This window comes from Siphateles boraxobius, unplaced genomic scaffold (genome assembly GCF_051911475.1).
Source record: "Siphateles boraxobius isolate OS27281-9 unplaced genomic scaffold, OSU_SipBor_1 50, whole genome shotgun sequence".
Classification (NCBI taxonomy): domain Eukaryota; kingdom Metazoa; phylum Chordata; class Actinopteri; order Cypriniformes; family Leuciscidae; genus Siphateles; species Siphateles boraxobius.
The window spans coordinates 1,745,220-1,772,819 of NW_027509142.1; the positions used below are offsets into that span (position 1 = coordinate 1,745,220).

At 39.4% G+C, this 27,600-nt stretch overlaps 2 protein-coding genes across 4 annotated transcripts in view; one reads left to right on the plus strand and one right to left on the minus strand.

Annotated features, from left to right (window-relative positions):
- The window catches only part of bltp3a (bridge-like lipid transfer protein family member 3A), a 43,686-nt gene extending 41,588 nt beyond the window's left edge, over positions 1 to 2,098 (minus strand). The window contains exon 1 of one of the 2 annotated variants that reach the window (XM_077204653.1): positions 1,901 to 2,098. In XM_077204653.1, coding sequence (XP_077060768.1) covers positions 1,901 to 1,944 — 44 coding nt within the window. In that variant the 5' untranslated portion in view covers positions 1,945 to 2,098. The remainder of the gene's footprint in view (positions 1 to 1,900) is intronic. The other variant, XM_077204654.1, reaches the window with a different exon arrangement.
- A 600-nt stretch (positions 2,099 to 2,698) lies between these two features.
- ap4b1 (adaptor related protein complex 4 subunit beta 1) lies at positions 2,699 to 27,342 on the plus strand. Of its 2 annotated transcripts, XM_077204686.1 has the most exons (12): positions 2,892 to 2,959; positions 3,047 to 3,124; positions 3,320 to 3,450; positions 4,652 to 4,876; positions 6,234 to 6,364; positions 8,161 to 8,308; positions 10,140 to 10,636; positions 18,531 to 18,614; positions 18,882 to 18,985; positions 22,337 to 22,544; positions 25,413 to 25,685; positions 26,771 to 27,342. In XM_077204686.1, the coding sequence occupies exons 2-12, from the start codon at positions 3,122 to 3,124 to the stop codon at positions 27,199 to 27,201; spliced, it is 2,235 nt and encodes a 744-aa protein (XP_077060801.1). In that variant the 5' UTR covers positions 2,892 to 2,959; positions 3,047 to 3,121; the 3' UTR covers positions 27,202 to 27,342. The 2 variants fall into 2 exon arrangements, with proteins under 2 accessions (XP_077060802.1, XP_077060801.1); XM_077204687.1 differs by lacking the exons at positions 2,892 to 2,959; positions 3,047 to 3,124 and adding an exon at positions 2,699 to 2,848.
- Positions 27,343 to 27,600: the final 258 nt, after the last annotated feature.

The following is a 27,600-nucleotide window of genomic DNA, read 5'->3' on the forward strand; positions in this document are numbered from 1 at the left end:
GCGTTTAAGAATGTCCTGCTGTTTTTAATACTTAGTGATTGAAATACTGCAGAACGTGCTGTATATTGTTCACATATTTTTGTTTTTTGAGAGATCTTAATATTAGAGGTTTGAAACAGACAGAAATTGACAGAACTGTGCTGCAGCTCTAGGGATGACTGAAAATTGGGAAATATTAGGAGTCAGCGTCATACTATGGAGTCACCGAATCATTCAGCCTGGACCAAATCTGATTCAGGACAACCTTTCCTCTAAAACAGGAATAGGGAAAGAGCTTTCAGTTCAGCAACACTTCAGCAGATGATTAGTTTTGTATACTGTAAAGTCCCTTAAACTTACAGCACACATAGCCTATTACTAGATCCTTGAAATTAAAACGAACAAGGAAAATATAGAATAAAACTTCATTCAAAATATGAATAAATACTATGGTATAGGGGTGTAACGGTACACGTGTTGGTTCCGAACCGTCACGGTGATATCTCTGTATGACCATAAATGATGGAGAATTTTAAGTTGTTTCTGCTGTTATAATGAAACAAAATCATTTGGCATTGTGTCGATGTGTGTCGTGGAAGTCTCACTCCAGTCCAGTGATGAAATGGAAACGGGAAGCCTCAGGTGTCTTTTCATTCGCTGTTTCCTCGAGGAAAAGTGAAGTAGACTCAGATAGATGGCTCTTTTTCTTTTAACTCAACTTTCTGTGATTTCTTGGAAAAGCGTAATTTTGAACTTTGTGCATCCGCCATTGTCACGAATGTTAATGAGCTCTCACCCGCAAAGAAAATGACAGCGTACGCACAACATGTTAATGAATCAAAAATCAAACCACTTAGTTTGAAAACAGCCGTTGTATTTTACAGTGCAGCATTGGTCAATCTATTAGAGTAACAAATCAACAATTCCTTCCTTTTTTATTTTAAGCGATCAGGAATCTGCTTTTTTGATCAGCCCTACAAAAAAATATATGACCCATGTAAGAGTGCATTTTTTACTGCTTAGTGTTTAATACACTAAATGCACTGTAGTAACTACCTCAGGGGGGACGACTGTAATTTGCTCTACTGTCTATTCAAAATAAATGAAAAGAAACCTAGCACTGTGGACTAGTGGCTTCCCTTGCTGTACCGAACTCATATCGAACCGTGACCCAAAACCGAGGTATGTACCGAACCGTGTCTTCTGTGTGCCATTACTATCAATGATTCTAAAGTAGCACTGCCCACAAAGAAGACTGGACCTACATCTTTTGCTAGTTTACACAACTTCTGTCGAACAAATATACCATCAACAACCCCTAAAGGAAATGTCAGGAATTGGATTGGTAGGATGCGCTTGATATTAATAATGTTCCAGGACGAGCAACATCTTTACAAAATCACTGTCTCTCTGGAGTCACCTGAGGTTCAGAGCCTGAATCAAGGTCACGTGGTGATTTTACTGATCAGACTTTCAGGACAAGGAGAAAATCAACAAAACCCAAAGGCATGAATAGTTACAATCTCTGTTGAAAACAGCTTTTTATTTCGGCTTAAACTATTGGCATATCACATACACATGCTGATTATGGAGTTTTCCCAAGCCTAACATGTTTAATATGCTACTACTCTGTCACAGGCCCAGTGTGTGTGTGTGTGTGTGTGTGTGTGTGTGTGTGTGTGTGTGTAGGTCAGTTGTTTTGTTTCAGCATAACACCAGCATAGATAATGCAGTCTATTAGCATGTCAACTAACTGACCCCAAATGTACATTTATATTCATTTCAGATATATAAACTACAGGGACTGCTAGACACTGAGCGTATGTATGTGTTTGTTTATTAGCGGTGTGACTGACTGTGTGAGTCCCGTGAAAACACTGACACTGATGAATCAAAGAATGACACCCAAACAGCATATTACCTGGAGAGATGCTTCAGGATCTGCTTTTTAATGATTCCGGCCATCCCGTCAGACTGGCTACTTCTCCAGCATCTTCAGAAATATTTTGCTGGCACACACACACACTCACGCAGACACACACAAACACAAACACACACTCACACTCCGCTCACGACTGACACCGCTGCTCCTCCAGCGCAGACTCTGCCAATCAGAATCGCCGCAGCAACTGCGTGTCAAAATAAAAGTCCTGACTGAGAAGAAACTCAACCACTAGAGGGCCGCAGTAAAATAATGAGGGGGCTTCAAGATGAAAAATAAATAAGTGTATTAAAATTTAAATAAAGACAACCATTAAAGTAAGAGCTAAAACTAATATATTTTTTATATGAATTCACCCCACAACATCTTTTTTTTCTTTTTCTTTGAAGAATTAAAGTGTTAAAGTGTTATTTCTAGACATGGAAAAGTCGCATAAATTAATAAAACAGTATAACTCCTTGAATATGTTTTGTGCAGTTTTATGCATGTATATATATGTATGTTATAAAAATGTATGATTTTTTAAAAACTCTATTATATTTGATGAGATAGAAATTGTGAGAAAAAATACTTTTAATGGTGCCTTCTTGGGGCCCATTACTTACCATCTTACTAAACTAAACTACTATATACGATATCAGGAGATAATACTTATTTTTTATTTTATTTTAACCACAGTAATTTTAAGAAAAAAATATTTCTATAATTCAGATTAGTTTTATGTAGTGTAAAATCAATTAAAAAACAGGTGAGCGGTGAGCTTTTATTTTGAATTTTGTGCACGTTTTGAGAGGAACAAAATAGTTTTGATCCTGGCTTCACGCTTCCTGATTTCCATAAACACGCTAATATTTCTAATAGTCAGTTCTCGTTGTTTTCTTTTAGCTGATTGTGTATTGATGTACTGTTTAGAAACTGATAGAGGAGGTATGTATGTTACATTTTATCGTCTTACGTGCCCTTTGTCTCTGCGAAAAGCACATTCGTATTTTTAGAAAGGGAGATGACACATTTATTGCTTTTGATATAAACTAATAGGTATGTGCTCCATAAAGACAAGCTAAACAAATATATTAAATAACAATATATAAAGTCTGACAGCTGTCATCTTCTTCTGATCTTTAGATGTATCCTGGTCTGTTATTGTAACGTTACTGTCAGGCTGATTCCAGTTGTGGTTGATTATGATTATTAATTGTTATGGTGGGGTTGAGTTAGTTTTGTGTTACTTTATTGCCAGACTGACACTTATTATAATTGATGGTTAGCATTAGGCACAAACCAAAATGCATCAGAGAATAATTACATTACTGCACAACACAACAACATCATGTTTACAGGGAATCAGAAATGATATTACGTTTGTTCAGACTGTGTTGCTCTGCTTTTCTTTGGCAGGCGCCTGAAGAACCCACAATGCCTTATGTTGGCTCGGAGGAGACGGTGAAAGAGCTCAAGCGAGCTCTGGCCAATCCCCACGTCCAAGCAGACCGCCTCCGGTACAAAAACTACATCACCAAAGTCATCAGGTCCGTCAAGTGTTCACCTGCCTTTTCTGATGAAGAGAGGACTTTCAAAATTACCAAGCAATGGAAAACCTGGAAATATTATAGAATCAAATTTTATTTATTTAAAATAAAATTTAGAGTTTTCCGGTCTGGAATACTTATGGAAATTACTAAAATCTTAAAAATCATGGAAATATCTATATATACACATATTTCTAGTTGTCCTCCGCTCGTAAATAATTCATCAGCTAGATATTGGTTGTGTAGTAGCATGCAGAAAATAAACTTTTTAGTCGGTTCTGAATTAATCAGTTAAACTGTTTTTCAAAATCATTCTGAATGTTTTATGAGCATATGGCATATCAATTATTTCTTATCCAGTAGTAGTTATTATCCATCAATCACACGTAACTAGAGAAGTCAATAAGTGTGCGCATCCCTATAGTGAAAAATATCATGAAGTAATCTTGTACACTCTACGCCTTCTGAAGAATATATATGAATATATTACATGAGAACCAGAACAACATTTAGGTCATTGTTCATTATGCGTCTTGATTTCCACCTTAACCCTTATCATTAGTTAGGCTACGTCTACACTAATCTGGATACATTTGAAAACGCATTTGTTTCTCCTGCGAAAACTGAGATTTTTGAAGACACTATCCCAAGTGGATGAATTTGAAAATTTTGTTTTATTTATTATGTTTTAAAGGGTAACTAAACACTAAAACAACCTTTTTTAGTTAATGATCTGTAAGAATGGAGCTTAATAAATGCTGTTCATTGATTCGAGTAAATTTTTTGACATTTGGGTGTAAAGTGTTTTAATTCTACAATATATGGTGTAACAATGTCTGAGTGCTGCCCTCTTCAGGTTGAACTGCTACTGCAGTTGAATTTTCCTAAGTTGTGGTACCCTCTGCACCTTTGTGGACGTCAGAGGGTACCAGCTAACCACGCCCTTGCCTACAGAGAGATGTGTCTCAGGTGCACGCCCCCCCTCCACTGGGCTCTGCCCACTTTTCCAGCATTTTCCAAATATTGCCACTGCCAGTGGGTGGAGTCAGGCTCTGACCAGGGGTTTAGTAACCTTTAAGCATGCACAGCAAGTGTGATGTTTTAGTATGGATGAAAAACTTTTGGAAAAAGCTTTAAAATGCTAGTGTGGACTGAGAGCATTTTGAAATGAAAATACAGGCTGTTGTTTGTTTCTTTGTAGGTACATGACACAGGGTCTGGATGTCTCTGCTTTATTTATGGACATGGTAAAAGCCAGTGCCACGGTCGATATTGTTCAGAAGAAGCTGGTATATCTGTACATGTGCACCTATGCCAGTGACAAGCCTGACCTGGCGCTACTGGCAATCAACACCCTCCGTAAGGATTGCGCTGATCCCAATCCGATGGTGCGAGGGTTGGCCCTAAGGAACATGTGCAACTTCAGGTTTGTATGTCTGGAATCATTTGTTTTTGTCTTTCTAGACCCAGAATATCAAGCCATCACCTAGTAACCTCCTGACAACCACCCAGAACACCACAACAACAGCTAAGCAATGCCACATCAATGATCCAGAACACTGCAACAATTAGCCTTGCAACACCCTAGCAACTATCCAGGACACCTTAGAAATCACTTAGCAACACCCTAGCAACCACCCAAACACTGCAACAAAATATTAGCAACACCCTAAAAAGCAACATCCTAGCAACCATCCAGGACACTTCAGCAATCATTTAGCAACATCCTAGCTACCGCTCAAACAATGCAACAACAGGTCAGTTGGACTGACCCTAGCAACCATCCAGGACACCAAAGTAATCACTTAGCAACCACCCAAACATCGCAACAACATATTAGCAACACCCTAACAAGAAACCTCCTATCAACAACACATGACACCCTAACAATCACTTAGTAAAACCACAGCAACCACCCAAACACTGCAACAGCATCACAGCAATACACTAACAAGAAACTTCCTAAAACTACCCAGGACACCATGATAACATCAAAACGTCAACAAGAAATGCCCCAGCAATGACACAGTACACCACAACAGTCAGCCTTGCAACACTAACTAGCAACGCCCTATCAACTACCCAGGACACCTTGGAGATCACTTAGCAATCACATTGCACCCTCCCAGAACACTGCAACAACATCTTAGGAACACCCTAACAAGAAACAACCTAGCAGCCATCCAGGACACTTTAGTAATCACTTAGCAACACCCTAGCTACCACCACAACAACAGCATAGCAACACCCTAGCAACAACGCAAGGCACCCTATTAATAACTTATTGACACCCCAGCAACCATCCGAACACTGAAACAGCATCATAGCAATACCCTAATAAGAAACACCCTAGAAACCTCCAAGGACACCATGACAACATCCAAGAAATGCCCCAGCAAATGACACAGAACTCCACAACAGTCGCCCTTACTACTCAGGACACCTTGGAAATCACTTAGCAATCCCCTAGCACCCTCCCAGAATACTGCAATAGCCTAGCTCTACCGTAGCAACCACCCAGGACACCGTAGCAATCACAACCTATTGACCTTTCAAAACACCACAACAACAGCCTAGCAACACCCTAACAACAAACTCTCTGAAAACCACCCATAACACCGGCATCATGGCTGTGAGTTTTGCATGAACTTTCTTTAGAAAATTGTGCCTAACAACATCCCGAAGGCTTGTTAAAATCATAGTAAGGCACAGCCTAAAGTGGAAAATTTCTTGATTAGATCCTAACAGACTTTATCTGCATGATTAATTGGCTTGTTTTTCAGAATGCCAGGAATGCCAGAGTACATAGAGCAGCCCATTGTTGCAGGTCTGCGAGACAAGGCCAGTTACGTAAGGAGAGTCGCTGTCCTTGGATGTGCCAAATTGCACAGTCTACAGCCCAACACAGACATAGGTAGAGCCAAGTGCCATGTTTATCTGAATTTAAACAGTTGATAAGAGATTTGCTAAACATAATGTGATAATAACTGTTGCTATCTTATCTTTATTTTGGTTAATACATGCACTTGAATACATGAGCTGAATGATTTGGGTCACACTGTTCCCTTAAGGCTTAAGGGAATGTTTTGAGTGCAGCGTCTGTGACGAATAACAGCATGTCACACATCCTGAACAGAACTGAACATTCCTTCAACATCACATACTTGTAGATGACCTGATGGACTCGGCTCTAGACTGAGACCTAATGGTTTCATTTTGCAACCTTTTTTCCTGCCGGTGCAACTAAACTTTGTTAGAGGTCACGGTAGTGCGAATCCAGGAGTAACATTGTGCCATGAATGAACAAGTTATAGAAAGCTTTTCAGTCCACAAATCACCAACATTCATGGTAACTGTAACCATGGTATTGTGGCAGAAATAGTCAAATGTTATTTTATTTTTTTACATTATTCATCTCAGGATTCGTACAACCTTTTAAGAGTGAAATTCAAGCATTTTCCAAGGGCTTTCAAGTGCTTCACACATTTTCCAGCACCTCAAAACTCTAAATATTATCCGATTTTCCAATCCAAAATATTAGCCAAATTATTTTTTAATGTTTTATTTTTTACATGTAGGAAAACTAAAATTTAGTAGCAAACAAACACTTTTATTTAAAAATAAAATAACCAGTAGATGGCAGCAGAGGAGCACTAATTGACTTTTTTGCCATTTCTAAAGACAGTCACTTGGAAATCAATTAGCAATTACTTGTTGCCACCTACTGAAGTGAAAGTGACACGTGATGGCCAAGTATGGTAACCCATACTTGGAATTTGACCGCTGCATTTAACCCATCCAAGTAAGTGCACACATTAGGAGCAGAGTAGTGAGAAGTGAACACACACACACTGCAAACGTGGATACACACACCCGGAGCAGCGGGCAGTGGCGCCCTTGAGTGGCGCCCGGGGAGCGATTGGGGGTTAGGTGCCTTGCTCAAGGACACCTCAGTCATATTCCTGCCGGTACTGGAATCGAACCAGCGACCTTCTGGGTCAGCAGTCCAACTCTTTTACCATTAGGCCATGACTGCCCCACATTTCCACTCCCGGGCGTCACAAAAACGTCACAAAAAAAACAAAAACTTTTCTTCACATTTTGACTGAATTACAAAGAAAACAAGTAAAAAGCACTCCTTTTAAAATCACTGAAGCTGTCTGTCAGTTCAGTATGGTACTCTACAAGAACAATGGTACATTTAATAAGAGTAGAAAATGTTATTTTTCCTCTATAGAAATGTGTGTATTGCACGTTACTGGTGTTAATAAAAGTTAATTTTTATCTGCATCTCAACTCAAGCTCAGTGCTTAACTGTCAAATGTGTATTTCCAAGAAATAAACATGTAATATTATTAGTAACTGCACTTACTAATGCAAAACGATAGTAATTTTATGGTTAAATTACCTTTAAGTTTAAAGGTGCCACTGCTCTCAAATGTTAGTCTGGAGCCCTGTCGGATGATCAAAAACAGGACAAAACTAGGAAATCCCAATTTGTTTATCACCATGATACTAAACAGCAGTACAATACTGTGGTATTCCCTGTCTTTTCTAAACGTTCAGTGTGTTTATAGTCTCAAGGGCTTTGAATAGCCTTTCTATAAGGGTCCAGTTTATGTCTTTTACCTGATGAATGTACAGTAGAGCATCTGAATGAAGTCTCTTAGGATGTAAGTGTCTGCTAAATGAGTGCATTGTGTCTTTTAGATGGCAGTATAGTGAACGAGCTGTATGCTCTTCTGAGGGACCCGGACCCTGTTGTTTTGGTGAACTGTCTTCGTGCGTTGGAGGAAATTCTCAAAGATGAGGGTGGTGTGGTTATTAACAAACCCATTGCTCATCACCTTCTCAACAGGTGTGCCATTTTTGCCATTACATTCAATGGATTGTTCTTCTAATAGTGTAACTTTGTCATGAAATCTCAGCCTCATGTTTTAAAAAAGAAGAAGAAAAAAACTTGTCTGCTTTAGAAATATGCTCTTTTTATTAATGTTGGTTTCGTATGGTTATGTAATAACATATGTAATAACATTTTCGGTTTCACTTTATTTTGATGGTCCCTTTAACACATTCTGTTGTCTATAAGTAACATTGCACCTTCATGTCTACTAACTCTCATTAGAGTCTTAGTAGAGTATTAGTAGACTGGTAGGGTTAGGGTTAGAATAAGTTGACATGTAGTTGCAAAATTACTTCTAGTCAGTAGAGTGTCTGTTGGAGGACCATCACAATAAAGAGTTTGCAGATATGAAGCAGACAGTCTACTACTACTCTAATGAGAGTTAGTTGACGTGTAGTTGCAACGTTACTTCTAGTCAACAGAATGTTCAAAAGGGACCATCAAATGAAAGTGTTACCACATTTTCCTTACACCTTAAATACATGTACAAACCCTAATAAGTGATTTCAAAGGTTAAAAGTATTTTTTACACTTCTTCATAAATATTCTTACATTTTTGCACAAGTATTATTTATTTACTATTATAGTATTCATATCTTCAATTTACATTTTAACCAAAGGTTTTTGTAATTTTGTTATGTGATTTTGTCATTTTTATTTTTATTAGTTTTATTTTGATATGCATATTTTTCTATTTAGTTTTTATTTGCTTTAATTAAATTTTCAGTTTTAGTTTTAGTAATTTTAGTACCAAAACTTATTTATTTCAGTTATTTGGCAACATTTCTCATTTAAGTTTAAGCATTATGTTACTGAGGTAAACAATGCTGTTCTTTATATAATAATACAGTTTCCACAAAAATATTAAGCCAGCAGTTAAATATAAAGTTTCTTTTCATGTAATATTTATATTTTATTTTATTTCATTTCATTTTATTTTAAGTATTTTACAACGTACATAATCAGAAGAGAAAAGAAAGAAAAATACACGCTGCCAATTACTTAATGTAATCTGTGTGGTAGATTTTTCCCCTACGCACCTGACTTAGGTTGAACCTGGTGTCCTTGACACCTGAAAATATTATACTCAGTTGAGTTACCTCTGAACGTGCGAGTTCACACAATCTAACCCCACCTAAGAGTCGAACGACGTCTCGTCCCCTATCGAACACTATCACTTGGGAATAAAGGCTTACTTCCTGCGCAGGAATAATCGACAAACAGACTTCAGCAAATGTCCTTCAAATGCTTTAATCACGGTCGGGAGAGTACTCACGAGACGGTACTCGAGCAGTTCTCAGAGCATCTCTCCCCAGAAGGAGCTTTAAGCTAGGCCGGAGGATCTCAGACAAATCCCATTGAGAAACCAGTTAGTACGGATACTACAGTTTTTATAGAATAGGGAGGTATGGCAAAATGACATGAATTTGATTGATTCTTCATAAGCAAACCTTTCTGTTATTAGGTAAAGCAAACTTTGTTTTAATGATTACTTAATTGTTAATCTAAAGGTTCTAACCTAGTCATCATCTGTCTAGTTTCATTTCCCATATATGTTTATTTTTACACTCAACAGGGGTATGGCAACATAGGCCAACAACATTCAAAAACACAGAACAGAACATTTTAGTACCTGGTGTTTCAAACCTGCATTCATGGTGTTAGTTCCTGCATTTTTGAAGGACAAAGGTTTTCAAATGCTAACAGCATCACGAATCATGTCATTGACTCATTTAGCAGATTTTCTAATGATGGACTTTGTGTTTGTATGCGTTTTCTCCTTCAGAATGAAGGACCTGGACAGTTGGGCTCAGAGTGAGGTCCTCACCTTCCTGCTACGCTACCGCCCTCGTAGCGATGACGAGTTGTTCGACATCCTCAGCCTATTAGACGTCTTCCTCCAAAGCGCCCACGCACATGTCTCAGTTTCCACGCTCCGCCTCTTCCTTCATTTAGCCGCCGCCCACCCGGCTGTGCAGGCCGACGCCCTGCTGCACACAAACGCCCCCCTGCTGGCCACGTGCGGTTCTGCATCGCGCGAACTTCGTTTCGCGGGGCTCTGTCACGTACAGCAGGTCATGCGGAGTCAGCCGGGCCTTTTCGGCACACATTACAAACGCTTCTTTTGTGGTTACTCTGAACCGAGTTACATAAAGTTTCGCAAGATGGAGATCCTGGTGGAGCTGGTGAATGATGAAAACGTAGCTTTGGTTTTGGAGGAGCTGAGAAGTTACTGCACTGATGTGTCTCCTGAGCTCGCTCAGGCAGCCATTGCCGCTATAGGTAACACATCTCACAAATATACGTTACAACAGGGAAGAAAAGACTGTTACAACTTCTGTTTCATGCTGACTTTAAAATTTTGCGCATTGTGTATTGTTTACAACCCTAATTTGCGTGATTTCATTACTTTTGGTGATGCACTATATATATAAATATAAAAAAGAAATGGATCAAATTTATTTGACTAAAAAAAGAATTAAAAAAAACAGTAATGGGCAACAAACATGTAGCCAAATACCCAAATAACTCTGAAAATACATGATTACAAAGACTACAAACTCAAAAGGCGCGCATGTGACGTCATACCTTTTCTCTCGTCTCTCGTCTCGCACTATGTACGTCACCAAGCTTGTGTGTGTGCAGTCTGGTACAAAACACACAGGCATGACGGCGTAACGTTATGATTATAACGTTAGACTGTAGAAAAAATGACAGACGTTAGCTTCAGTAAAGTTAGCTTCATTCATTGAGAGAAAAGGTATGACGTCACATGCTCGCCTTTTGAGTTTGTAGTCTTTGTAATTACGTATTTTCAGAGTCTTATACCTCCACAGTTTTACATCAAACTGTGACTTTCTTGACTTAAAAATGTATCTTTTAAATTGACAAACATCATATGTGTAATTCAGGGCACAATTCAAACGGGATCCAAATATTTGTTGTCTCTCGCCATTGACTACCATACAATATTTTCCCAAAATAAGGTCCCATGGTGGTCCACCGGAAGGGGAGGGACTTAGGCTCTCTATTGTCTTTGAACTTCCGTTTTTGAGGCCGCTCTGTATATTTCTATGGCATTGCTGTCCTGGAGTAATTAGCTTTTGAAGTGGATTTACTTGATGTAAAGTTAACGAAAGTTATCATGAGGATTGTAATGTTTAAAGCATTACATTACATTAGATGAACCCTTTGACACGTACGATCTTATCGGTGTGATTAGAAGAGTTGGTAAGCTGCTAAATGCAAATGTGCTTTCGTGCTTTGACTGGCTCTGAGTCAGAGACAGACACGCTTTAAAGCTTGTCATACATCACAACTATTCAACTATTCACACTATTCAACCACATCATCTTTATTTTAGGTTTCAGACATTTAAATACACACAAGTACTAGCTAAACAATACATTTGTAGTTTTTTATAAATACACACTGATGTCTATGGAAGCGGCAATTACAATCCTTTCAATTATAAGCTAAATTGACAATAGGTTTTATTCATATCAGATACACATTGTGTAAGTAACTAAGTTATTCTAAGTTTACTTTTTTCTTTTCCAACTTCACCGGCCACTTGCTTATTATTTCTGGAGAAGTGGATGAATTGACGTGTTGTAAATCTGACAGATCTGATTCTCTGAACTGCGGCGCCCATCTCGCATTATAGATCACTCAGCTAACATGAGCATTATAAAGGTTTTTAAATGACAAAACACATTCAAACACCGAGAAAGATGCTTGCTACAAACAGTTTCGATATGTCGGTAGATAATACACAATCAACCACCCGCAGCCAGAGTCTAGCGCTGGCAGCATCGCCGGGAAATCCATGCAACACACCCACACTTTTACACCACGGAAACACACTTTGTGACCCATAAACATACATAGATTCTCATCTATTACGTGATCTCACAGTTTGACAAGTCTGTCATTGGAAAGCACCACATAGTGTCATGAATAATTAAGAGGCAGTGTCTTCTCATAGGATAAGAAAACTCAGTCTCATGAATAATTCTGAGACACTGATGCGTCATCGAAGTCCTATAGTGGACACAATGTAGATTTTAAACCCGAAAGACGAAAATAGCGGGGAAAAACTCAAGAGAGGACCAGATCTCGGGTGGTTCAGTGCTTGATTTGCTCTGATGTTGTTAAAGGACTAACAACGCTGTTCAACGCATTCACATGGTCCTTGCTTGCTCTGTAAGATATGACATACTCGTATGCCCTCAACATCTCATCATTCTTTGAGAGGCCCTCTGTGGCACAGCTTTCAGTTCTGAGCAAAGGTTTGCTTTGTGACACAAACCCAATGGGTCTCTCAGTTCCATCTGCCATACGATGTGCTAACACGGCTCCCACAACGTACGCTGAAGCATCACAGGAAAGTACCACCGTAATTCTTTTTTTTTTTCATCATTGTGTATTAACACACAGTTAGACTACTGCATCTCTTGCTTGTTTGTTCATCTTTCCAACACCAGGGGACGTCCTTCAAAAACCTGTGCAACAGAGCAAACAGTGTTGAGAGGTTTGGCTCTCACCAGAACCGGTTATAGACATTACAGAAACAGCTCCGTTACTGACAGTGGTGTTGGTGCATCCTGTACTGATTGAACTTTTATAGGAATGGAATGAAAATCACTTTATGTCCCTGGAAAATTACTTCCTTTTTCCGAGAATTTACACTTTTTACCCTTTTCAACCGCAAACCATACTTCTCCCACTGCTGCAACACTTGATCCAGCATCCTCAAATGCTCTTGGCAATCTCGTCCTGTCAACAAGATATAATCCAGGTATACAGTTACCTTTGGGATGTCTTTCAGGACCCCTTCCACAGTCCTCTGGAAGATTGCTGGACTGGAAGTACTAAAAACGATCACCAGTTCCTCATAACCCTTTGAATCCTGCTCTCTCAGGAATGAAGAAATTCCTCATCGGTGTGTATGTCTGCGCTTCAACACAGCTCAAAAATATGGCTTGTTTTTTTCTCTGATTCCTCAACATCATTTTGCCACGAAAATTTTTTTTCAATATTTCACAATACTCCTCCCATGATTGTGACTTATTATCAAATGTAGCCACGGATCCCACCATGCCATTCATCGTTCTGTTCAGTCTGTACTTCACCCGGTAGCTATTAGATTGCATCTCACCCCGTCCACATCCTGCTTTTCTCTTGCACTCTGGAAACAGCTGCTCCTCAATTCTGACTTTCTCTATATGTTGTATCTTAGATACAAAGGAAAATTAGGAGAGAAGGCATCTTGATGGTCTCTTTTATTTAGGACTCATCTCAGTAGCCAGCAATACACACACACAAGTACGCTTACACTGTGTTTTTCTCTGCTTTTAACAGTGCTACAGCTCACAAACACAATGTGCCACCGCCCCCCATAACATTGACCTTTATTTTCATAAAAAAGGCTTATTTCTGCTATTGTAGGCTCATTTTGTAAATGTAAGCAATTCATTTGGACGAGCGCAAGCTGTGTGCCTGTAAGATGTTACAGATGTACCTGATCGGCCAGCATCGGCTTGAAGTCGTGCATCTTCGGAAGCGGAGCCGCGTGCAAAAAAATGCCGTGCAAAATGTCACATGCCAACAGAATGATACATTAGCCGAACTCTGTCTGTCTTACGCATTGTTATTTTCCACAAACCATATTATAGACACGTCTACAGTTTTAAGATGATCGCGGAGCAAGTGTGTGCCAAACCATGGGTGGAAAAGGGTACGGTTCGTTTTATTTTACCGAGAACTGTTACACCTCTAATGGTTAGAGTTATTAAAATCATAAATGAATGCTGCTTTGGGACATTACTTGTCCTTATCCCCAAAGCCCTCCCCTACACTTAACCCTAACCCTACCCAATAAACACTTTATTCCCACTTTTCGAATATTCTTATTAGGGCTGGGAAAAGATTAATCGATTAACCTTTTGACAGCCTGGATAGACAGCTGACAGGAGGAAAGAGACCCCAATGGGGCTGGTAAGGTTTAGTTAACCTTGTCGGCAGTATCCAGGAAAAAGTACAAACTACTCCTGCTGTATCTAGACAGCAGCAGAAAATTGAAGGGTTAGTTAGAGAAAGGAGACAGCTGAGGAAGCAATGGAAAAAAGCAGAACAAAGTCAGAAGGAGGGACTCAATCTCTTACAAAGGGCCATAAAAGATAAGCTTGCAACATTACGCAGAGCTGAGCGTCTACGGAAACGCTACAAGAAGGAGCGTGCGAGGGCTAATTTCTATAAAGACCCATTCAAATTCGTAAAGAAGTTATTCACCAGTGAGAAGAATGGCACTTTAAAAGCATCTAGGGTTGAGCTAGAGAGATATTTGGAGGAAACGCATACAGATGCAAAAAGGCATGAGCCTATGTCAATTCCGTCAGATATCCCACCTATCAATCCACCAGAATACCAAATGGAGGTCTGTGCACCTAAGTGGAAAGAGATAGAGCAGGTTGTGGGAAAGGCAAGGGCTTCATCATCCCCAGGGCCTAATGGAGTTCCATACAGAGTGTACAAGAGTGCTTCAGGAGTTCTACGAATTCTGTGGAAATTGATAAAAGTGGCATGGGAAAAGCAGGTTGTACCTAGAGCATGGCGCCGAGCAGGTGGAGTCTTTATACCTAAAGAAAAAGATGCTACAAGCATCAGTCAGTTTCGTCCTATTTCACTATTAAACGTCGAAGGTAAGATTTTCTTCAGCATTATTGCGCAGAGATTGTCAACCTACCTATTGAAGAATGGCTTCATTGACACTTCAGTTCAAAAAGCGGGCATTCCAGGATTCTCAGAATGCTTAGAACACATCAATGTTATCTGGCAACGAATTCAATCAGCTAAAAAGGAGAGGAAGGAGCTCCATGTGACATTCCTGGATTTGGCTAATGCATATGGTTCAGTGCCACATGAGCTTCTTTGGGCAGCATTTGATTTTTTTAGAGTACCAATGTCAATAACAAATTTAGTGAAAGCCTATTTTGGAGATTTGCAATTTAGTTTCTCAACTCCAAAATTCAGCACCGCATGGCAATGCTTAGAGGTTGGAATAATGGCAGGATGCACCATTTCTACACTGGCTTTTACCATGGCAATGGAAGTAATCATTAGGGCATCAAGATGGGTAGTAGGGGAGAGCGCTTGGCTTCTGGGATGCGACTACCACCAATCAGAGCATACATGGATGACATGACAACCATGACTACAACAGTAGCCTGCACTAATCGGTTATTGGGGAAGTTAATAGATACTATTGAATGGGCACGAATGCAATTCAAGCCCTCTAAATGAAGGAGCATCTTGATAGTTAAAGGAAAGGTAGTAGATAAAACATTCTTCATTAATGGTGAGGCAATACCAACAGTTTCTGAGAAGCCAGTGAAGAGTCTTGGGAGATGGTACGATGGGGATCTAAAGGACACAGTTCGAGTGGGAGAAGTTAGACGACAAGCAGGGGAAGGGTTGAAGAGCATAAACAGCTGTGCTCTACCAGGCAAACTAAAACACTGGTGCTTTCAGTTTGGTCTACTGCCAAGGTTGCTGTGGCCACTGACTGTGTACGAGGTTTGTTTGACAACAGTGGATAAGCTGGAAGCGTTAATAAGTTCATACATCAGGAAATGGTTGGGAGTTCCACGCTGCCTCAGCAGAGTGGGACTTTATAGTAATGGAGTATTGCAGCTGCCAGTCTCTGCTTTAACCGAGGAGTTTAAGTGTGCCAAGGTCAGACTGGAAATGACTTTAGCAGAGTCACGCGACAAATGTGTAAGGGAGGCAGAGAAATCTGTAGTAGAGGCAAAGGCTGACCTTCAAATTGGGGATATTGTGGGACAGGTACAGCATGGAAGAGGGGGTTTTGGCCTCAGTTTAGCTCCTCCTAAATGGCACATGGCAGGCCCAGTTCAAAGGAGGAAGCTGGTAGTCAACGAGGTGTGAAAGCAGGAGGAGAGGATGAGCTGTATAAGGGCCATTTCCCAGGCCAAGCAGGGAGAGTGGATGAGATGGGAGAGTGTGGAACAACGCAAAATGGGCTGGCAAGACCTTTGGTCAATGGAAGAGAGTAGGATCAGTTTCCTTATTAGGTCAACATATGATGTCCTCCCATCACCGCAGAACCTAAACCTCTGGGTAGGAGAGGATCCCTCTTGTCCTTTGTGTTCATCACCTGCCACATTAAGGCACATTTTGACAGGATGTAAGGTGGCTCTTAGCCAAGGTCGGTTTACTTGGTGCCATGACCAAGTATTGCGATGTTTGGCTTTAGCATTGGAAGGCAAGCGTAGTATGATCAATAAGTTGCCGCCTGTTCTAGCAAAATATTACACACAGAAGACAATATTCCTCCGCCCAGGCGAGCAACCACCAAGAAAAGGTGCTAACACCAATTCTTGCCCAGGACAACTGGAAGCTGCTAGGGACTGGAAGATGCTGGCTGATCTTGATCAACAGCTTATTTTTCCACCTGAGATTGCCACCAATAACCTACGACCAGATATTGTTTTGTGGTCTGGATCAGCACGCATTGTTCAACTGATGAGTTAACAGTGCCATGGGAGGATGCAGTAGATGAGGCATACGAGAGGAAGAAACTGTGGTATGCTCATCTGGCCACTGAAGCAGAACAGCGAGGATGGAGAGTCCAGGTTTATCCAGTAGAAGTGGGTTGTCGAGGTTCTGTGGCACACTCTACAAGCCGGTTCCAGACGTCGGATTCAGTGGCCAAGAGTTGCGTCGCACAGTAAAGAACTTATCTGAAGCCGCAGAAAGGAGCAGCAACTGGCTGTGGTTGAGACGGAAAGATTCTAGCTGGCTGTGTACAGGCCGCCATGGTACGGTTTCGTAGAATTCTTGAAAACTTGAAGAGTCTGTTGGTTTATTTGTATAGGTTGTATAGCATTTACAGTCATTACGTTCCTGTGTATATTGCGTGAATGACGGGTGGTTGGGCAGATATTGTGTTTTGCGGTAGGTTGTATGCCATACGGAACCGTTGCCACTGAAACTGCATATTAACGCACCAGTGGGGCTCTACAGCCTTAGTCAAACGGGTTGGCGCGTATGGTTGGGTTGCGGAGAGATTGTGAGATTGTGGTTAGGTCTCAGCAGCAAGAGGGAAGTAGAGGTCAGTAAGCTGGGCTGAGTTGAGTGGGGGACGGAGGGGGTTGACTCTGGGACGCCAGAGTCACTGTCGAGCCCTCTTGAGGTGTCGTGGGCTAGTCGACGAAACAATGAGGACGGAAGGTGCCCACTTGAAGACCCTAGAGATGTCCCCTACTCGGCTCAATCCAGACGGTTGTCATGGGGGGACCGCACTGTGGTTGCAGCCGTTGTGTGTGCTGACACGTGTTAACACTAGACAGAAGGAAATTTACATCACCATATGGAAAAAAGCGTAAATGGATGGAGAAGCATAGGTTACTCTAAAGCTATGTCTTAGTTGGTGCTTATCTTGGCGAAAGCCGAGTACAAATCAGCATGAAGTTTTAACATCTACTCTCGTGTAATGGAAATCTTGTGTGTGCACTGTGTGTAATTATTTTGTATATATATATAAATACACACACATGCATGTATATATTTGCATGCATGTATAGAAATATTTCATGTATATACTGTATATATTTATTTATAATTTATATTATATATAAATATAAATATTTTATATATAAATAAAAAAAAATCTTATATGTATACATATATGTGTGTGTATTTATATATATAAAATGATTATACACAGTGCACACACATATATTATGTAAACACAAACTTTTATTTTGGTTGCGATTAATCGCGATTAATCTTTTCCCAGCCCTAATTCTTATTTAAACTAAAGACCTCTCCGAGCTAATGTGTAATGGGGACATAGACTCTCCTGAATTTCCTTAATGGCTTTATCTTCATTTGTGACAAGTTAAATATGACAAGTAAGGCCGTAATGTCCATGTGAAGTAATCGGGGAGAACAGAAACAGGTGTGATGAACTAATTAACAACCTAGGAGACTAACTAGGGAACTAAGGAAAATGGGAACACAGAAACAGAGCATACATGTCCCATAATATAAATCATAGGTGAATTATTTATGATTGCAAATTTTTGCTAAAATTACTAATACTGTTACTTCTAAATGTATTATATTATGTAACAATGTTGTTTTTTCCAAGGTCGTATTGCACGGACATACAGTGAGAAGTGTCTGGATATACTGACCGGACTGCTCACATTGAAACAAGATCACATCACTTCAGGTATGAGAGAAATCTGAGCCACACCTGTGCATGCTTCTGGGGTTTTATATATTGTAGGTAGAAGATTGTTTACCTACGGCCCATCCCCCCTAAAGGAAGTACTGTGTGATTAACACTGTTTGCTTTCCACAAACCTTTTAGCGGGTGCTTTCTCCAGCCTGGATAAAAGCTTTGTTTGCTAACAAACATGATCAGTTCACAGAATCAACCCGTTCTCCTATCGTACCTCTAATCTGTTGCTTTCTGCTTCCCTGCATGTCTGTTTAGCCGTGATCCAGACGTTCAGGGATTTGGTGTGGTTCTGTCCTCAGAGTACAGCTGCTGTTTGTCAGACCGTTGAGGCCTGTGTTGACAGTCCTCAAGATAGTGAGGTGAGATCATTCACCTGCTTTCTATTTTGATCTGACACAAGCTGAGCACCTTATTCTGCTTTTCCTTCATAATCCCATCCAACTCATCCATAACAAAATGAAAAAAATATAAGCGTTTTAAAGAAATGCATTCATTGGCAAATTATTTATTTGTCTGCTAATATAATTTTAAGAATTTCAGCATAAGCCTTGTAATCAAAAAGCTTTTAAGATCATGAGATTAATAAACTAAACACTCAGTCAAGTGGGTCCAAACTTTTCAAACCGATGAATCCTGGTTCACCATTAGATTTAAGGGACCCTAAAAATGATGCTGTAGGATCAGTTTCATACACTACTATTTTAAAGTTTGGTGTCAGTAAGATTTTTTTCTTCTTCTTTCTATTCATCAAAGAATCCTGATAAACAATTATCATTAGTTTTTTTCAAAAATACTAAGAATCACAATTTTGATAAAAATCTTAAATGTTTCTTGAGGGTCAAATCATCAAATTAGAATGATTTCTGAAGGATCATGTGACACTGAAGACTGGAGAAATTATGCTGAAAAATCACAGGAATAAATTACATTTTACAACATATTACAATAGAAAACAGTTCTTTTAAATTGCAGTAATATTTCACAATATTCACTGTATTTTTGCTCAAATAAATGTAGCCTTGGTGAGCAGAAGAGACATCTTTCAAAAACATGTAAAACCCCCAAACTTTTGAACAGTAGTGTATATATTGTTGAACATATGATAAACATCTCATTCTCCTCAGTTTTGCATCTTAAGCGTGATTTATACGTCATCCTTACATGATAGCACTATATTCTTTCACCATTTATAATAAATGGTCTTTATGGACATATAAAGATTTTAAAATATAGAGATTGTAAAGGTTTTGGGTCAAACTAGTTGGGAGCAGAAAGCTTAGTTTTGCTAAAGTTTCAAGTTTGTAATTATTTATATAGCACATTTAGAAACAGCAAACATGTCTGACCAAAGTGCTAACACAAGACAAACTCACAATGAGTTAAAAGCAAAAGAAAAAAAGTAGGTTTTAAGAGAAGATTTAAAAACAGTGCCGGTCTGATGTAAACTGGAAGGCTGTTCCACAGCCTAGGGCGGGCAGTAGCAAAGGCTCTATCTTCTCTATGTTTTAACCGTGATCTGGAGACAGACAAAAGTCTCTTATCATCAGACCTCAGGTTTCGTGTGGGGTTGTGTGGACAGAGTAGCTCAGACAAATAGCTCGGTGCCAGATTATTTAAGGATTTAAAAACAAAGAGAAGAATTTTAAACTCAATTCTAAAATGCACAGGTAGCCAATGCAGTGATTTTAATATGAAACATTGGAGACGAGCAATAGAATATTTGGGCATGCCATAGTAGAGAGAGTTCAAACGCAATGTAATGAGCGCATGAATAGCAATCTCAATGTTTTATCAGAGAGAGAGAGAGGATTTGACCTTAGATAGAAGACGTAGCTGGAAAAAACAAGAGCTAATCACCGCATTTATTTGTTTTCCAAATTTGAGGTTCGGATCCCAGAAAACACCTAGGTTCTTAATGCACGATCAAGGAGAAGGAGAAAGGTAATCCAGGTCAATGTTGCTGTTCCTAAAGTTTTCATGGGGGCCAAAGACTATAACCTCGGTTTTAGATTCATTCAGAAATAAGAAATTTTGAGAAAACCACATTTTCACTTCATCTAGGCATGCAAAAAGAGACTTCAGAGCAGCATGTTTGTTGCGTTTCAGAGTCAAATCAATTTGGGTATCATCTGCATAGCAGTTAAATGATATACCATGCTTTCTGAAAATGGAGCCCAGAGGAAGTAAATACAGGGAGAAAAGAATGGGTGCGAGAATTGAACCCTGCGGCACTCCACAGGAGAGTTGAGCAGGCGAGGAAGAAAAATTACCCAGTCTAAAGGTGATGATACACAGGGCAACTTTTTGAGCAATGTTGCTGAGCAAAGTTGCTCAAAAAGTTGCCCTGTGTATCATCACCTTAACAGAGAAACTTCTATTTGTTAAATATGATTTAAACCAGCTGAGGACAGTTCCCTGGATGCCCACAGAACATCCTAAACATGCTAAACCTTTACAGAGCACTGATCCTATCACATCTGGACTATGGAAGCAAAGTTTATGACCCATATACAATCACATATCCGGCATTTAGACTCTGTACCTCATTAAGGCGTATGTCGCAAGGCGCAAGAGTCCTTCGGATCATCACCGATTCAAAGTCTGTTTGTAGAGGTAAATACATTTCTCTGCAGAACAGATGCTTCAAATTAGTTTTACATGCAGAACACTAAAGCTAAAAACCCACAAACACAATGCAGCCTATCATGCGGACTTCTGAATATTCATTTTAGAGTCGACATGAAACGGAAGTTGTGAAAGACTTTTCTTTTCTATTGTGATTAATATCCGAGTGAAATGGCTTCTTGAACGAGAACAAATGTAGGGCCGGAGCTTGATTTTGTCCATGAGGAATTCATTGGATGGTTATGGTTTGTTAAAGAGCGGTGCATGGATTACGCATTTTTGTATGGCAAAACGCGGAAACGAGTTAGCATTTCAGCACTTCCGGTTCCATTGTCTCGAAGTCAATGGGTTTTTTGAATGGGTTTTTTGTCAAATGGCTGAAATAAGGTCTGTGATGAACACAAGCTCAAGATACTTTCACCTTTTATTCTACGACATAAAACCAGTATCACCCCACTCATGATTTATTAAAGCTGTGGTTGCTAACAAGTGGCTAAATGAGACTAAAGAGGCTGTCAGGGACATTAAACGGCATCACGCCGAACAGGGAAACTCAGTTTGCTTTAACTGCCTCATTGTGCTGATAATCGCGCTCTTACAAACTATCCTGTCGGAAGCTTAATGGTTGTGACCTTGAAGTCATGTGACCATTGTGCAGTTCGTTTCCAGCGTACCTTTAGATTTTTACTTCTGGCGAGTGACAATTATTTTGGACAAAACGTGTTAGTCTCTTAAACTTTTGTTGATCACAGAGCTATTTTTTGCTATAATCGAAAAGCCTATGGAAAAATCCTGTTGGGTTTTTGTCGAGGGAACCAGTCTGAATTGGCCTACAAATGTATGTCATCCCTGCACAACTCTATTGGTGGTTCTCATGTGAGTGACAGGTTATTAAGGCACATTTTTAAAAGCTACTGAAATGTCCTAGTTGAACTAAGACCTAATCCTGGCTTAACCTATGCCCTGTCTGTGAAACCAGGCCTTTAACAGCTGATCTAAACATCCTAAAATAAAAACGTTTCATAGAGTTTTCATTACATATGCCTGACCTATCAGAGATCAAATCCTTCTGTCGTTTCTCACAGGGAAAACAGGCTCTGCTATGGCTTCTGGGAGAGCATGGTGAGCAGATCAGTAGCGCCCCCTATGTTATGGAGGGCTACATAGACGGGCTGAAGACAGAGCTGTCCTCGGCGGTGAAGATGGAGCTGCTGAGCGCCTCCGTGAAGATGTTCCTGTGCCGTCCTGCTGAGACGCAAGACATGCTGGGCCGTCTTTTACATTACTGTATTGGTGTGTAAAACATGTTTATAGATAATTTAGTCAAATAGAAGCACCATTGGACAACACTAGTTGTGTTCCTCTAGCTGAACACAAAAACACTCTCTCTCTCTTTTTATATATATATATATATATATATATATATATATATTAGGGGTGTCCCCGACTAAGGATTTTCATAGTCGAATCAGAATCGTAAAGTCTTCCCTATAGTCGACTAATAGTCGAATCGTGTGTGGGGTTGGGGAGGGGGCGGGGCTTTAACATTTTAAAGCCGCGATGTACAGAGCATCACAAAAAGATATAGAAAAAAATGTAGAAAAACATTTCGGATCAATACAACTAAGAAATAACATAAATAACTGCAGAAAGGCCACACTGCAGACAGGATTTGCATTTCACATTCAAATCAAATTAAATCGGCTAAATTGCCTGTGCGAGCAGGCTCTAAGTACCTACAGAGCGCAACATCTATGCACCGAAAAATAATCAACAATTAATTTACAGAATTAAATTAGAACAGAATATACCTTTCTAAAAAAAAAAAAAATGAAATAACTCTGAAACAAGTCACAAGATGCAGAACAAATGTGTGCAAAGTGCCTAAAGTGCAGGGGAACATATATTCAAAACACAAGCCACAAATAGTTACATTAGATTACCCTGAGTGATCAATAAATAAAGATATTATTAAAATATTGAAAGTATAGCCAGAATGGTCAACCTTGTCTTTTTAACTGCAGAAACAACAATAAACGCTGAACTCGAAGTGACAGTTTATCTAAACATGTTCACAGCATCCTAAAATCAAATTAGAACCGGCTGAAATTTTTTGAAATCACTTGTAAAAATCTAGTCTTTCACTCTGTCTGTGTCTCTGTGTCCGTTTAAGTCTTTTCAAATTGTGTGCGCGGATAAAATACATTCTAAAACACTTAACATGAACGTTTAACGTTAAACGTTTAACGGCTTAATGTCCTAAGACAGTTATATCAAAAGATCAAATTGTATACACACCTTATTAATCAAGCATACTGTATAGCCTACAGAAAAGCAGATGAGCCCAGAATATGAACGCAACGCGTTTAATTAAACGCTAATTTTCCTCCCATTGAAAACCGTTATTATAAAGAAAATGCTTTACGTGACTTTCTATAGGAGGAACACGTTGCGTTCATATTCTGGGTTCATTTGCTTATCTGCACATTGTACGGTTTCTTAATGAGGTAGCCTACTATACATTAATTAAGCCATGTAAAAGTGCCCTAGCGTTTTAAAAGCTTTTTTCACGTTAAGCGTTTTAGAATGTCCAGAGGAAACTCAACTGGCCTGCAGAAGTGCGATCATGGTTTTCCTGATGCTAAATCCAGTTTGGGAAAATATCCTTTCTGATGGTGTGCATCCACTCTTTAGATTTTCTTATCCCAGACATTTTTAAAGATTTAAATCCCTGCCGCCAAAACGCTCCTCTATCGGTCACGTATCGAAAGTGAAACTTAAATCTGTCACGGGGTGTTTGGATTTATTCATGGACGTTAAAAATATTTATTTAAAGCTTCTTCCTTTGCACATTTGTATTTACAACATTATCATAATAGGCTCCTATATTCACGTATTGACAGAAAACCAGTAGTTCTATGTGAAATGAGACATTGAGCACACTTATAACCTCTGCGAAGATTCGACTGTGAGATTGGTAGTCGAATCAGGCTCCTCCTATCGATGCATCGAATCTTCGACTGTTCGGGGTCACCCCTAATATATATATATATATACACACACACAGTGCCTAGCATAAGTGAACGCACCCATGCTAAAGTTGACTAAAAAGGAAATTGATCTTAATGCCTTAATTAAAAAAATTAGGAAAAATCCAACCTTTAAGGACACCAATTTTCTTTGTGAATGAATAATGTATCATAAATAAATAAATGTTCTTCCTTAAAATACAGGTTGCATAAGTCAAGACACCCCTATGTTAAATTCCCATAGAGTCAGGCAGATTTTTATTTTTAAAGGCCAGTTGTTTCATAGATCCAGGATACTATGCATCCTGATAAAGTTCCCTTGGCCTTTGGAATGAAAAATATCCCACATCATCACATTCCCTTCACTATACCTAGAGATTGGCATGGTGTTATTTCAGTTAGGCGAATAACTGGTTTGATTTGCATTGAGAGATAATCTTATGGAAATTACCCCATGCCAATATCTAGGTATTCATCTTTAGCATGGGTGTGTTCACTTATGCTAGGCTGTGTGTGTGTGTGTGTGTGTGTGTGTGTGTGTGTGTGTGTGTGTGTGTGTGTGTGTGTGTGTGTGTGTGTGTGTGTGTGTGTGTGTGTGTGTGTGTGTGTGTGTGTGTGTGTGTGTGTGTGTGTGTGTGTGTGTGTGTGTGTGTGTGTGTTGTACTACTGTTCAAAGATTTTGATTATTTTGTTGTTTATTAAAGAATGTTCATCAAACCGGCATTTATTTAATCAAAATATAGTTATAATGTAAAGTAACTGTATATGTATTTTAAAATATAATTTATTCCTGTGATCAAAGCTGATTTTTCAGCATCATTACTTCAGTCTTCAGTGTCACATGATCCTTCAGAAATCATTCCAATATGAGGATTTGCTGCTTAAGAAAGATTTCTGATTATTATCAATGTTGAAAACAGCAGCTGCTGCTTCATATTTTTCTGGAAACTGTGATAAATTGTTTTCAGGGTGAAAAAGAAAACCATGATACTGTTCTCGTTCTAGTTAATGTTCACAGTCTGTATGATTAATCCTGAGAAACTCTCACTTTACTTTTGAATACCTTTGACACATTTAGTCAAGAGCTTCTTGCTTCTGGGATTCACTTACAATAATTTTTGTCCCTTCCCAGAGGAAGAGAGCAACATGTGTGTGCGTGACCGGGCTTTGCTGTACTACAGACTTCTTCAGCGTGGAGTTGAAGAGACTAGGAAAGCTGTAACTGGACCCAAATCCGATCCGTCCATGAGCGTTCTCACTGGTCGGCAAGAGGAGCCCATCAGTCTATGGGCCTCAACCTTCAACACACTGGGTCCGCTGTCTGGACGGGATTTATGCCTTCAAACTGTTATCATATCAGCCTCTGAGCAGCCGTCCAGCAGTGCAGAGGAGGAGATGTTGCCAGGTAAGCAGACATCATTTTGTGTGATTTTTATATTGTTTTTTTATTAATTAATAATAAAGGCCTGATTAAAGATGGTGCGAGGACCCTCTTTGAATTGCCTCTTAAAATATTTTTTAAAGAGGACCTATTATGCTTTTCTTTTTTTTTTACATTTACAACTTTCTTTTTTTTATTTATGTTTTATTGCAGACATACAATCAGCAATTTTATGAAATACACATATCGACCAAAAAAAAAAAAAAACACTTTCTTTCATGCTTACAACTTTCTTTAGTGTGTAATGTTGCTGTTTGAGCATGAAAAAGCTCTGCAAAGTTACAAAGTCCCTCCAGCGGGAGTTATTCTCTATATCAGTAACACTGTTTCTGAACTCCCGGAAACTCCATCCAATAGTCTTGAGTTTTCTTCCGGGAACAAACACGTCACAATATTCCCAATTTAAATAATACCCGCCAAAGGCATATGCAAAATAAAGGGGCGGGGCCTGATTGAGTTACTTAGTTGTGTGTTGAAACCATAGAAGAGCATTTCTGAAACACAAAGTGGGCTTCGTTTGCAGCCAGTCGATGAACTGCAGGTTAAACCACATCCGTGTTGGTTTCAAGAGAGAGACCGGAAAGTTGACGCATAGTTTAAACTCATTGTTATGGTAAGGGGCGGGACCTTTCTAAAACACATTCGAAGCGCTTGACCAATCACAACACACTGATCCAGCCGACCAATCAGAGCAACTTGAGCTTTTCAGAAAGAGGGGCTTCATAGAGACAGGAACTGAACAGAGCGTCACTTACAGACTGGGAAGAGAGGAGCTGCAACAATGACAAATTTTTTTAACATTCAAGCATGGAAACCTATTCTGATAGACCCAAAAACCCAAATCAAGACTTTGTTGGGCATAAAATGGCCTCTTTAATTTTATTGACTTTTATTTATTTATTTTTACATCATTTTAATTAATTGTGATTGAATTAAATATAGTTAAATGATAATATTCTGCATTTCATTTAAAGTTTTATAATAAATTGAATAATAATACAACATCATATTACTGTCTCGCCCTCATATAACCTTTCTCTGACTAACAGGAAGTAAAGATGTAACCCTCTCCAGCCCAAATGACACAGAAGAGGAGATCAGTCTATCTCTGGGTCCTCCTCTATCCCATGAAACCTTTGAGAAAATGTGGTTGGACTTGGAGATTCTCCACAGACAAACTCTGGGTTTCCCTCGACCCAAAACCGCTGCGGATACTTTACAGGCTGCCTTACAGCTGGTGAAGATCCAGACTCTGGCCTTCACGCCGGGCGACACTGTGCCCTGGAAGGCCTACCTTTACACCAGGGGCACCGGGACCCTGATCCTCGCTGAACTGTTGCAGGAAGACCCGGAGGGCCCCGGCAGCGAAGGAAGCTTAGTGGTATCTGTCAAACAGCAGCCCGGAAACCAACACACTATCAGAGGTTTTGTAGCGATAATCAAGAGTGTGTTGCAGACTCTTAATTTTGATTGTTTATGAAAACCATTGATGTATTACCATGAGGACAATGAGGACAATGCACAGTATACAGTACCTTCTACACAAATCATCTAATGGTCTTTCTGAACAACAACAACAACAAAAAAGTACAATAAAATAGTAGTATGCTGTTGGAATCTACAGACAATTAGTATTATTTTAGCACTACATAACATTGGCGTACACGCATACACATTCAGCGCACATGTGGTGAATTAAAACACACGTCTCTTTGGAGGTATGAGGAACTTCATAAATCAATATATATGTAATATTTTGTGTTATTCACAGACTAGTCAAACATTATAAATGTGTGTTATTCTTATCTAGCTGCTGTCTTATCTAGCAACCAATATCATAATTGTATCTCTATCTCAAGTTATAATCTCTTGCAGACAA

Excerpts from the sequence above, each read along its gene's own strand:
- ap4b1 (XM_077204686.1), top strand. Across the intron at positions 6,365-8,160 it reads ACAGCCCAACACAGACATAG|ATGGCAGTATAGTGAACGAG; the intron begins GTAGAGCCAAGT and ends TGTGTCTTTTAG. Across the intron at positions 25,686-26,770 it reads AGAGGAGGAGATGTTGCCAG|GAAGTAAAGATGTAACCCTC; the intron begins GTAAGCAGACAT and ends TCTGACTAACAG.